This window comes from Bipolaris oryzae (assembly GCF_000523455.1).
Source record: "Bipolaris oryzae ATCC 44560 unplaced genomic scaffold scaffold_8, whole genome shotgun sequence".
Taxonomy (NCBI): Eukaryota; Fungi; Ascomycota; class Dothideomycetes; order Pleosporales; family Pleosporaceae; genus Bipolaris; species Bipolaris oryzae.
The window spans coordinates 266,999-279,646 of record NW_006911284.1 but is presented as its reverse complement, the minus strand read 5'-3'; the positions used below and the strand labels follow the sequence as shown (position 1 = coordinate 279,646).

Here is a 12,648-nt window from a genome sequence, read left to right as displayed (position 1 = left end):
ACATGCAGGGTGCAATCGCTACGTCTTGTTGTTGCCTCGTGGCATGTTCCGTTTTTTTTTGGGCTCTACTCTTTGGGGGTAATTGGGCTGCCTGCTGCTGACTACTCCTTCCCGTATCTGTATGTGCGTACTTCTCTTACTTTCCGAGTGTAAATGGCTGTGCTGAGTCGTAGTCGTAGTCGTTTTCATCACGTGCTTAGGATATGACATAATGATTTGCCATGACTTTTCTTGTTCTTCTTTCTCTCCTTCTTGCTTGGTGCGGCGAGTAAGTGATGATTGGGTACTTGGTCGATTGAGAAATGAGGTGAATACTTTATTGTTCTTGACAGAGATGGAGACATATAAAGTATGCTTTGGCATTCCAACCCTAGTGTCGCTGGAACAGGTCTTCCCTATTTACTTTCCTGGATTTAACTGTGGTTGGTTCAATACTCTGGCATCAAGCATGTCCAACAGATACATGGTCTGAAGTGCTTTGTGAATCCAGCAATGGCTCTTATTTGCCATCTTATCGATTGCAAGATCTCACAACAGATGCAACAAGGTTGAGGCCGGAGGGTAGAAGAAGCAGAAAAGACGCCAAAATCTACGTGCTGGGATGATTGATATCGATGGACTCGAAATTGCTACGGCAACTCTTGTAGGATATTGGTATTTTTCTTGTGACTCTTTTTGGGCAAGTGCAATGATTGTCTATCTTGTGCTCGGTATTGAAACGCGGGCTCTGAGTAGGTATGGTTCAGTTGACACATGTCCTACTCAGAGTATGATATCCACCTCTTGTATTTTCCTTCCCTCACTGCTACTGCGATTCTGTCTGCTCTCGCTACCTCTCCTTTCATCCCAGCATGAGTATAGTAGTCTTTCAACAGATCCACCACTTTATCTTGTTTATTGACCACCGCAAGTCCGAGCGCGGTTCTTTTGGAACACTGTTCAACCTCCATGTCGGATTTGCCTCCATGTTTTACCAAAATATTGCACATGTCAACAGATCCGTTCGCAGCAGCATGATGCAACGGAATAGTCCCATGAATCGTAGCAATTCCTGAGTTTGCACCTGCTTCCAACGCTCCCTGAAGTAATTCGATCGCCGTATCATTCTCTTCAAACTGGCACAATATGTGCAGCGGTGTTCTCCCAAGTATGTCTTGACTGTTCCATACGCTGACGTCATTCTGTAAGTGTTCAGCCTGACCCAAAATATGTGAAAGCTCTTGATCTTCTTTAAAACTGTAATCAAGAATACGATGGAACTCTGTCCTTCGCAAACAATCGAGACCTCCTGATTGCGATATTGGTATCCTACGATCCAACCAAATCACCCAGTCATCACGGAAAAGTCCGATAGATCTACTCTGCTCGGCAAGGTTAGAAAAGCCCAAAGCTTCAAGCACCATTCCGATTTTCTGCGGTACTTCAAGTGACAATTTGGTATACATTTGAATTTCTTCTTCCAGCTCGTCTTTATTGAACTCATCGCCATGGCACTGGAGCACATGTTCCTTGAGCACAAAATTTCTGCATAAATCCATAGAATCTATAAGCCCATTAATCGGTATTTCGACACCGGAATAGTCGCAAAAAGGGCAGATGCCAATCGTGATGTGGGAATCCACAGTGAGAATTAGACTGATAAATAAAGAGCGTATCGAGGGGCTGTTCAGGAATTGTTGCTCAGTCAAGAGTATTTTCAAGCATAGGGGAATTGCTTCAAAAGAGATGGCGTTGACAAAATCGTAAAAACTTGAACCCGAATCGTAGTCATCATATAAAAGATTCCACTCAAGGAATGGTTTCATGCTTTTTTGAAGTTCATTCAGCCTTTTTCGAGCCGCGTCCATCATTTTGTAGTAGCTTACGAGAAGAGCACTGTGAACGCGTCAACCTTTCTGGTCTTATTTCGCAAAACTCGGGGGATATCAACATACATTTGGTCAAAGCTGATTTTCAAGGCATCTGAAACGATTGGTGGGGAAATGTCGTTGTGCGTTGGTGGCGGAGACTTCGATGCAAGTTTCCGAGGGCGTATAACTCGGGTTCTTTCTGAGCAAGGAAGCCCCTTTTCAATGCAGCGGTTGCATTTTCCTGAATGTTGCCCAATACACTAATTGTTGACTATCAGTAAGAGTTTTGAATACTTTTATCGAAATGCTTTTGCGTGCGTGAACAAGTGTATTTCTGGGATGCAAGTCTCATCCCGATGGCCACGCAATCACTTACCTTTTTTTTTGTCATCTCGACACCTTTGGCACTTGTCCATGTTCAACTTGCGTTCTTTGCGCCCTGAAATCGACGACGACTGCTGCTGCTCTTTCGGATGCTCTCGACGGGGCTTCACTTGGTTTTCCTGTTCACGATCCCCTTCATGTTGTACCTGTCCTCGTATCTCTTGTCCATTATTTCTGTCCACACCGCGAGACCGATCCGGCTCCGATAGAGCTTGCAGGATTTTTTCGAGCGAGTTGCCAGGCCCTTCATTTGTGTTTTGATGAGAACTCAAATTGTGACCACGAGGCACAAACTCAATCACCGGACAAGCTTCGCATGTTGCATGGCCGCAGTTCATGCACAAGGCAGGAAAGGAAGCTGTGGCAAATAGCTTATCACATCCACAGCATATCCTGCCGGGGATGCGGGGGGTACGTTCTGTTTGATATAGGTGACTTGCTGGGCGGGCATTCCCGTTCGTTGGTGTTCATGAACATGATCGAAGTCGGGATGTTCTTTGGGGTAAAAACGGCGCGTAATTCAAGAAATGGAGTACAGATGGAAGAAGTCCATGAACGAAGAAGATTGAGAGCGATGGGCTGGTCAACTTGGTGGAAGTGAGAGTGAACTCTAGATATAAGTCGCGTCTTTTATATATATGTGGAAATCTGCTCTTTTGGAAGCCACTATCCAGGTGTGACAAAATGCGAAAAGAGTATCTAATAAGCTTTGCGACAAAGTGCGATATTGAGAACAGCATGTACACGTGCTGCGCTGGCAATATCAGCTCATGCAAGCCACAACATGGCTGTGAACTTGGCCTATCCGCAGCATGGGCTACCATTGGCTGTCGCACTTTGTCGCAGTTACAAGCGACCAGGGATGCGTCACTAAGTATGTGCGGTATGATTGCAGAATGGTGAACTTGGCCCCCCTCAGCCTCCTTCATTAGTGGTCGCACATTGTCGCAGTCACAGGCTGAAGGTTTATCTTGGCGTGATGTTGGGTTCCCAACTTTATCATTGTTCATCGCATATTGTCGCGCTTTTCCAGTACGTACCGACTGTGGATATCACGTAGGGAAACCTGGATCAACTCCATTCGCTCATTCGTCATCGCATCTCATCGCACTTGGTCGCATTTTCGAAGATGCGTTACCAACAGGGCAGAGTCAACTGGCCTCTGCAATAAACATAAAGATGATCCTGAGCCTCTTACCCTGAACTGCTTCCTCTCAATCAAGTTCCGATTGATCAGTCATAAACATCCATTTCATTTCATTTTGAGTTTCTTCTCGCAAGCGTACTCTGCAACATAAATCGACCCCCATCCTACTCGATTTACAAAGACCATCATCCGCCATGCTCGCCACAAATATAGCGAGGTCAATCGTAACACCCGGGCCGTACATGAACGCCACAAATCCGCTTATGACCTCTTCAGCAAACGACACAATCGTCAGCAACGAGAGTTCTGAGCCGCTCAGTGTGGCAATAAGCTTTGGTGTACTGGGCCTGGTCGTGGCGATGGTAGGTGTATTGATAGCTGTCTTACAGCTTCGACGCATGTCACGCTCCAAAAGAATGGCCGAAGTGTATGAGCTTCCATGTAAGACTGGACACACCGAGCCACAAGGCGCAAAGCTGACCAAATTTAGGAAGAGCACTTGAAGAACCCTGAAAGCAGACAAGGTATCCGGACTGGCAGAAACGGGCGATTGAGAGTTTAGCTGCTTCGTCAGACAGAATACGATGTAGTATAGAGTAGACTGGAATGAGGGATGGAATTCAGCCAAGGCCTCAAGGCCTCTAGACGCCGAAGAAGAGACAGGTGTAAATACACACCACCTGCTATGGGTGTGCAAATATACTGTGTGACTGGTGTTGTTAGTAGTCTGTTTATCTGATGCCTTTTTTGATAGCATAGAATTAGGTTAATACAAAGCACGAGATTGTCCTTCAGGGTCAGCGCCTTCTTCCTGAGTGCATTTCTTAGCGAAGGATACGAGGATGAAGACCATGCATCGTATAGCGAACGGGTCTGGACCTTCAGACGGTAGCGATCTGAAACCGGGCAGAGATGAGGATCTTCGATGTACATGACAAAAGACAGTCGAGAGTGCTCGCTGTTGGTACGGATGGGGATTAGTGCATCATCGAGCAATCGTGCTACACAGCCGTTGGAACATCGCACACGATACAGCGTGGATGGGAGAGTTGGAAGCTCTGGCGGCGAGTAAGGAGCCAGATGGGTAGGGCTGAGAGTGGAGGTTTCTTGGGCGTGGGCACGTGTCGATCATCTTCTATGAACTTCCTAGCTGCCGTAATAAACGCCTTGGCACCGGGCAGCACGCGGCTTTACTGTGCATCCAGGTTTCGTCATCTTCGGTCAGGCAAGCACAATCCCATGGACCCCTCCCCAGCCACCGCATCTACCTTCTTCTCTCTGCGACGAGTGCTGTCGCGCCCATCTTCTCCGCTACCTTGAAGGCTGTGTACATACGCGGCGCGCCCGTGACCACGTTCCATAGTCGTTTTGTAAGCACCCTGAGCACATACATACGCCCGCCGCAGTTGTTCATCTATTCTGCGCGCTGATCACCTCCTCCACGGATAACAGTCCCCTTCATTCTCGCCCCCATATCCAAGTCTTGCGCCAAGGGACTTGCTATTACTTGCATTACCCACTACCTGTGGCTTGCTGCACTGAGCACCACCACTGAGCCCGTGCTTCGTTTCACCTCTTTGTAAACACCACGACTGGTGGCTCCCACTCCCGACTCGATACACTCGCGCGACCCCCGGTGCTAGACAGCACCCCCATCGCCATCCTACATAATGTCTCTCACCGACTCCGAGTTGGAGCTGGTCAGCTCTGAGCTGCGGGGTAACAGCGACGACATTCCAGAAGAGCCCGACATGATACTGTCATCCGACGCCGACAACGCCGAGTCGTTCGCTCCACCACCGCGCATTGCGGCGCGCTTCTATCGACATTCAGCGAACCGCCGCAAGTCGTCTGCGACGTCATCACGCCGCAACTCGATATCCTCGACACATTCACACACATCGAATCGATCGTTCCGCAACAGCTGCCAAAGTCACCAGGTAGCCCAGCACCTTCGCCGCGCTTCCATACTCGAAGACCGCAAGGCAAGATTGGCAGACCGGGCAGCACATGCCGAGCAGGTCAGGCTGCGTGCTGCCCTGGCCAAGGCCGCCCCGCGTGGCTCAAATAGTGAAGAGCGAGCCCTCGCAGCAAAACAGGCCCGCGAGAAGCACCTCGCCCAAGTTGCTGCCTCCTGTGCCGAAGAGGTCAGAAGAGCCAAGAAGATTGCTGAAGACATGAAAGAGCGCAAGGCCGCCGAGGAGCGTAGATATCGTATGGAGATGGAGGAGAAGTTGGCAGAGGCTGAAAAGAGAAGATTGGAATACAAACGTAATCCCCGACGACCGAGAACTGCCAGTTCACCCCCAGCTAGCCTCAAGCCACGCACCCAGCGTCCCGTTTTATCCACCGAAGATGCAGCGGGGAGAATCCAGGCGGCCTGGAGAAGCAAGGTCAGGCGTGATATTGTCAGAGAATGGCTGAAACTTGGTCTGTCCATTGAGATGGTCCAGGAGACTAGTTTCGACGTCATCACAGGCATGCTTGCAGACGAGAAGCTGTTGAAGACGACTGATAGGATCATGACCTTGTTTGTGCTACTCCCTGACGCAGATCCAGCCCCCCGTAGCGCCGCTGTTAGGACCTTCCTCTCCTCGTATCTTATCCTGGGACACCCTACCCATGTCTTCAGCCGAGACGGTGACCAGGAGCAGGATCTGATTACCAAAGCCAAGGACCTCGTCATCAGCTTTGAGTCTGCTTTGGCCAAACTGACAAAGCTCAATGCCTACACTCCATCGCCCACACGGACAGAAACTGTTTTGCTAGCCCACAGTGCGTTCGTTGCTGCCTTCAACGACTGGAAATCTCGTGATTCGTCGGCGCTGGTTGAGACCATGGTTGCCTCGTTTGTCAGCCTGGACGAGATATGGCAAAGCGTCAAGGATGCAACAGTCGATGAAGTCGCCAATGAGTACAGAAACGGCATTCGGGACAACCAAGCTATACTGCTTAGCAGGATCAAGAAGCTGGCCGGCCCCGACAAAGCTCTTATGCTGATCAGGAAGGCTATACGCGAAAGCCGAAGGTCGAAGCCAAAGAAGAGGCCTGCAGGTGATACGGTTCGACCCCGTGTGGCCGGCGAGTCCACACCAGACTCTCCACTATCAGCCGAAAGCGCTGCCAAACAGGCAGAGGCTGCTTCTGAATTGGCGGCTTCCGGGCAGGCTAAGCCTGAAGACCCCACTACGCAGGGTCACCAGGCACAGTCGCTATCCAAGGTCTTTACAGTGGTACCCGACAACCGCATACTGGTTCACGAGTTGTCAATTGACAAGGAGTATCGCATCGATCCTTCACCAACTGCCGACCTGCGCGATGCTCTCAATCGTGAGCTGTGTGATGCGATGCGGCGGGGATTTGAGGAGGGCGATAGTGCAAACTGGACCACTGCTATGGCAGAAAACATACGTGGCAAGCTGTTGCGGCTGCTGAAGCCTGGCAACTCTATGCACACCCTCATCTCCGAGACGCTTGATCCAGAGCATGTCAACCGGCAATGCAGCCAAGGTGTCTTCTCCTATGGCAAATTCTTCAACTTTATTGCCAGCATCCTGCCCAAGCTTTGTGCACCATTCCGAGACACGGAGGTTCAAGCGCTTGCCGAAGAACTAAAGGAGGAGGGAGACCTGTCGAGCATGATTGAGAAGTTGTTCAAGATTCTTCACATCATCGACCTGCTCTCACTAGACTACTCAAACTTCTTGTTGATGAATGCCGCTCCTACGCTGATCAAGGAGGCTGTTGGCTACGAACAACGCATGTTCACACAAGACCTGGAAGAAAACAAGATCACTCTTGACCGCACACGCCGTTGGTGGCGTAGTGCAGCAGTTAACATGCACACCGAGGCTGATCGCCGCGACCCGTGGAGCCAGGCCAATCCCCTCAATCGACCCACTGCGCACAAAATATACGCCCGTGGTTTGGTCGATCTGGCAATCGCAACCCCACCTCTTCGGGAGTCTGAGCTACCAGAGACACTTGAACTGGACCGAGCCCGGATTGCCCGGATCCGCGAAGACGCGCTGCGCATCACGACCATCGGAGGAATCCTCCTTACAGCTAAGAATCTACTGAAGCGGGATGTGCGGTCGCAGTGGAAATCTGAAGCCAACAAGATGTGGCTGGTACTCAAGGAAAACGGCTACATGTCTGACGCTTCGACGCCGGTCAAAATTTCGTCCCTCCTCGAGTCATCGCGCAACATGCCGCCCTCGACACGCTCGCAGCTCTCGTCGACCATCACGAGACTCCTCACGCAGGCCGAGGCCGGCAAACTTTCCGACCCCGTGCTAAAGGTCCTTTTCCAGCGCCTCAAGACGCACATTTTCAACCGCGTCAGCGCCAGTAGTTCGGGCGAGCGAGTCAGAGCTGCCAGCACGGCGACCGAGGGCCTCGCCACCACGGGCCTACCGGAGTTTGTGTCTCAGGTTACGGATATTTGCGAGCAGCTGAGTAAAGTGGGTGAGGTTGATCGCAAGTGCCATGGCAAGTGGTATGAGGAGATTGCGGAGGAGATGGAGAGGTTGGGGGTTGAGGGGTGTGAGGAGCTTGTGCGCTCGCAGAGTGTAGAGAGTTCGGGTGCGGCGTCTTCGTCTTCGTCGTCTTCGCTGTGAGACTGTGAGATGTGAGACGGTGGAGGGGGTTTACTTTTGGAAAGGGAGGAAGGAGGTTGATGGGATAATGTGGGGATTTGGCGTTTCGTCTTTTCTCTCCTTGTGTCTCTTTTCCGAGTCTTTCAAGGGGTATGCTTTTTTTTGTTTCTCTCTTCCGCTGCTCGGGATGGATGGGGGGGGTTCTATGCTGTTCTCTTGTTGATGCCACTTTTTTTTTCTCTTGCCGTTGTTTTACTTGCAAGGCGCTGCAGGTGTTTTTTTCTTCTCTTCCCTATCTCTCCTTCTCTCTTTCTCCATTATTTGGCTTTGATCAAGTCTAGACCATGACTTTTTTTCTTTTCCCTTCTTTTTTCTTCTTGATTTCTTTCACTCATGAGTAATATACCAAGGTTCGGGACACACGGGATGCTTTTGCTTGTATCTTTTGTTTTCTTGGTATTTTTGCTGTTTGGAGCGGAAGCGAGTCATGTTTATACGTATACCAAATCTTTTTCTTCTTCTCATCTCTTCTGCTTGCGTTGATTGGTGTTGTTCTTGCTTTTCTTCTCCTGTCACTTGATTCGACTGTGCGTGATGATGATGGGTTTTGAAACCCGTGTTGTAATGTCAAGGCAATGGCGCAGTGCAGGGTAAGTGAGGTGAATGAGAGAGTAAGTTCAAGTCAAACTGTCTTGTTTTGTCTAGAATTACATGAGAAGAGAGTAATAGAGCGCTCATGTGTAGACAGTCAGTTGGGTTAGTTGACCAAGTGCAATGACTGTGTCTGTGTGGGTATCGATTAATGGTGCGCATAGTTTTGTTTCAGCACCAGTCATGATGGCCCACTTGCTGCTGTTTCTTTCTCATGGGAAGACGCGTGTAAAGATCAGACAGTGCATAGAATCGAGATCTCATGTGTTCAGCGGCTCAGAGGGTTCGGAACATTAGGAATCAGTACAGTAATCGAATAACAATACCAATCGAAGGGGATGTACTTGTTTCTTTTTTGAACGAGTGAATTTGTACATGTTTATTTCTGTCTGCTGTATAAAGATATGATAGATCGATATTGTCATATCATAGAGTATTGATTGGTTTTTGTGAAGATCATTCCACATCTCAAAGAAGTACAGATTGTCCGTTTTTTTTGGATGTGCAGCAATCGGCGTTTTTCTTATTTCATTTTTCCTCCAGTCATGAACGAGTTATGTCTGTGCGTTGTTTCTTTGTAGCGGGGGATCGCAAGGCGAGAGCTAGTACCGAAACGATAGGTTTCACTGAGCAATTTGAGGATGTGCCGTCGTCTTGTTCACCTGTACCGCAGGCAGTGGACGAGGAGAGCCACGTGCATAACAACATCCTCTGATCAACCGAGCGGGTAGTATCAAAGATTTTGTTTGGGATGGGAATCGCCTACTGCCGGTGGGCCTGAAGCACCCGGAGGCCGACGTATGCCAAAGGTTGCTTTTCTTGCTTCATCGATCCGGCCCTTTGCAAGACTAATACCAGGGACGACCCAGTCTCCACAGCTGCATTGCATGCCCTGCCAGGCATACTTGCCTACATTGGTGTGGCACTTTGGGCACTCCAGACGACCGTCTAACTTGCCTTGTTCGAGCTCAGGTCGCATCCATGACAAGGGATCGAGGAAGTAATGGGCACATTTGGCCGAAGTAGGGACCTCGGCCTCGTTGTCTTTTGCAGTGGAGGAGGATCCATGTGATAGTAGATATTGTGAGGTTGCCAACGCGCGCCTAAAACAAGGTAAGCGCAAGGCCGGAGAGTGGTGGCGGTAAGAGAATATAGGGTGGCATTAAAGCCTTATCGTACGGCCCCACTTACCTGCATTTGCGACACCTTAATTCAAAGGCTGCCGCCTCATCAGCAACATGTTCGTCTTCGAAGCGGATCTTGTCGGCGTCTGGCGCTTGACCACACGCGCGGCTCAACTCAATTTCGCGTTGGTAGACCCATCGTTGGTAGACCGGGGTGGTTTCGACGTCGGGTGGAGTGTGCATTTGAGCATAGAGGTTGAGCTGGTCCATGAAACCTGGGTTGGGCTCGCAGATGGACCGGGCTTGCCGAACGTGGGACAAGGCTTCGGAAGGGCTGATGTTGTGCTGCTGCATCAAATATGCGATGACAACGGTAGCCGATCGTGACTTGCCCATGGCACTAAGGAAGAAGGCGTGGTTGGCATATTGCTACGAGTAACGGGGAATAGAATGAAATCGAACGAGTGGCAGGGAAGCGGTGTGGAATTGGGGAAAGAATGGCCGAAAGGGCAATGCAGGCAGTTGCAAAGAGGAAAAGAAAAGGCGGGCTTTGCAGTCAAAGGATGCAGGACACGACGCGGGTGTGGGGGGGAATAACTGCACTTGCCCGGTGGTGCATTGCTCCCAGCGACAGGGCACTGGAGCCGGCGGGTGTGGTGAAGATGGCAAAATTGCCGAGTAAGGCAGTCGGGGGCGGCGATCCAGGGTCGTGTGGGTGCACGAGGCTTCAGCCCAGCAAGGGTGTTGACTTACCAGTGCACTAGGACGCCGCCACCTGCGTCGAGGCCTTCGCGAATGAAGCGATTCGTGGCCGGGAAATGTTGGAGGAGGTTCTCGTCGTCGACATCGTCGACCTCGACCACCATGTGCTTAAAGGGGGCAAACAGGACGTCGTCGAGGGGCGTGCGCAGGACGGACAGGACGTGGGTGATGTTTGCCTGCTCAAGGGCCTCACGCCGCCGTAGCGTAAAGATGCTACCTCAGTGGTCAGACAGTTGAACAGTGAGTGGACCGGCAAGGCGGCGGCAGTGGCAGCAGCGGCGGCGGCAATAGCAGCGGCAATAGCAGCGGCAATAACAGCGGCAATAACAGCGGCAATAACAGCGGCGACGACAACGACGACGACGATGCAACATGGCCTTGCCGTGAGGAGGGGTGATTCGAAACCACGGCGGGCGTCAACATTACGTACCCGCCAATGTACAGATTGAGATTTCCGGGAACTCTGTCGAGGAGGGCCATGATGGCAGCTCTCAGAGCGGAGGGACCCGAGAATAGTCGGAGACGCGAAAGGAGGGGCGCAAAGGTCAAGGGCTTTGGGGGGGGGGGGGGAGGAAAGGCAAGCTGGTGAAGGTGTGCAAGTGAGGGTCTAATTTTCACCGAGGCTTCGTGATGGCGCACACGCGCCCAAATTGCGGACCCGTCATGTCTGGCGCCCAAGGCCGTATCGTAGTGCCCAGGCGATTACGCTGGTGGTGCACCATGGGGCGGCAGCAATCGTCGGAGATTCTTTGCAGGCATGGGGTTGGTGGGCTGGGGTCACGGAGGTGGATGTAATGTGTGGTTGATGTGTGTGTAGAGAGGTACTAGAAGGGGTGGATGTACATGTCATCCCAGCCAAGGCCATGGAAGAAGCCGGCGACCCAGGCCAAGGCGCCTACGCCTACGCCTACGACTAGGAGTAAGACGACGATGCCGACGACGACGAGTGTACAAGTAATAGATGGACAGACGGCCATGTTCCCTGTCAAGCGCGCATGCCGGCGATCCGAAGCAGAAGGGTGCCAACGACAGCGCCTCCGACCATTTTACCTTTGCACCGTCGGCCATGGCCAGTGTCAGGTGTGTCGTCGTCGTCGAGCCAGCGGAACCTTCCGTACACCCGCGGAGCTGCAGTGCGCGGATCAGGGACTGAGAGCCCTGGCCATGGATGAGCCCTAAAGCCCCGTCTGCTAGTTTGCTCATGGCGTCTTGTCTGCAGTGCCTAGCAGACAAGACTGCGCGTAGAGTATGTGAGTACACGAGGCCATGCCGGTTCAAACGCCCGGACGAGACCAGACCGGCCAACGACCAGACGGGGTCATGGAATCCTGGAGTCTTGGACTGCCCTGGCCTGTGGCTCGTGTTGCGCGGGCTGGCGGATGGGTGCAAGGCTGCCGTGGCGCCTCGTCCCGCATCTCGGCGAAGCGCATCACTGTTTTGGCCAAAAAGATGTGGGAAACGGGAGTTTGGAGTGGCACGACTAGCAATGCTAGAGTCGTCTGCTAGAGCATAATATAGTATGCTGCTGTTTGGCAGAGCGGGCGGGAAATTCGATACTCGACGACACGGCCCATGACTTTGGAGCCTCGCCCTGTCTCAAACGAGGTGTACCGCCGCTGACATGGCCATGGACTATGCGCATGCGGCCCACGTAGCAGAAACATACTATTACTACTGCCACTACTACTGTAAGTACTCGTAGTGCCGTCTGCTTGTGAGGTACCGCTTTTGCACGCTCGCAGCACAGACTTGGGCTTGAATCCGATACCCCGGAGTGTCTGCATGTTACCGCTCGTGGCAGCACGAGGCACCCATGGAGCGAAGTGCGAGGCCAGACGACTCAGCCCCGAACAGCAGATCGGTACGACGTGTGTGGCGGCGGCGGCGGCAGCAGCAGCAGCGGACATCAGTCGAGGGCCGGGAAGCGTGTGCTTGTGCACTCTGGCACGTACATCTGTAGATGGAGAGGAAGCTAGTCGGCTCGCACGTGCGACGTGTGGGCAGATTGGATACAGAGAAGGCTAGATGAACATGTGTGTACATATGTACATAGGTAGATGGGTACATGTATGCACAGGTGTAAGTAGTGTGTAAACCTGGTAGATATACATGTAGGTGTGCAGATACAAGGC

The 12,648-nt window shown here is 51.6% G+C and overlaps 5 protein-coding genes across 5 annotated transcripts; 3 read left to right on the top strand and 2 right to left on the bottom strand.

Moving 5' to 3' along the window:
* Positions 1-758: 758 nt before the first annotated feature.
* Positions 759-3,244, bottom strand: COCMIDRAFT_32672 (uncharacterized protein; the record flags this gene model as incomplete). Its single annotated transcript, XM_007685235.1, has 4 exons — positions 759-1,875; positions 1,935-2,091; positions 2,227-2,673; positions 3,085-3,244. The coding sequence occupies 4 exons, from the start codon at positions 3,242-3,244 to the stop codon at positions 759-761; spliced, it is 1,881 nt and encodes a 626-aa protein (XP_007683425.1).
* Positions 3,245-3,575: 331 nt separating this feature from the next.
* COCMIDRAFT_22431 (uncharacterized protein) lies at positions 3,576-4,273 on the top strand (the record flags this gene model as incomplete). Its single annotated transcript, XM_007685207.1, has 2 exons — positions 3,576-3,743; positions 4,136-4,273. 2 exons carry the CDS (start codon positions 3,576-3,578, stop codon positions 4,271-4,273), a joined length of 306 nt encoding a protein of 101 aa, XP_007683397.1.
* A 188-nt stretch (positions 4,274-4,461) lies between these two features.
* Positions 4,462-4,701, top strand: COCMIDRAFT_82909 (uncharacterized protein; the record flags this gene model as incomplete). The annotated part of the gene is made up of 1 exon (XM_007685286.1): positions 4,462-4,701. The coding sequence occupies one exon, from the start codon at positions 4,462-4,464 to the stop codon at positions 4,699-4,701; it is 240 nt and encodes a 79-aa protein (XP_007683476.1).
* A 350-nt stretch (positions 4,702-5,051) lies between these two features.
* On the top strand, positions 5,052-8,000 carry COCMIDRAFT_22430 (uncharacterized protein; the record flags this gene model as incomplete). The annotated part of the gene is made up of 1 exon (XM_007685206.1): positions 5,052-8,000. One exon carries the CDS (start codon positions 5,052-5,054, stop codon positions 7,998-8,000), a length of 2,949 nt encoding a protein of 982 aa, XP_007683396.1.
* Positions 8,001-9,363: 1,363 nt separating this feature from the next.
* Positions 9,364-10,996, bottom strand: COCMIDRAFT_83089 (uncharacterized protein; the record flags this gene model as incomplete). The annotated part of the gene is made up of 4 exons (XM_007685285.1): positions 9,364-9,733; positions 9,822-10,154; positions 10,508-10,729; positions 10,947-10,996. The coding sequence occupies 4 exons, from the start codon at positions 10,994-10,996 to the stop codon at positions 9,364-9,366; spliced, it is 975 nt and encodes a 324-aa protein (XP_007683475.1).
* Positions 10,997-12,648: the final 1,652 nt, after the last annotated feature.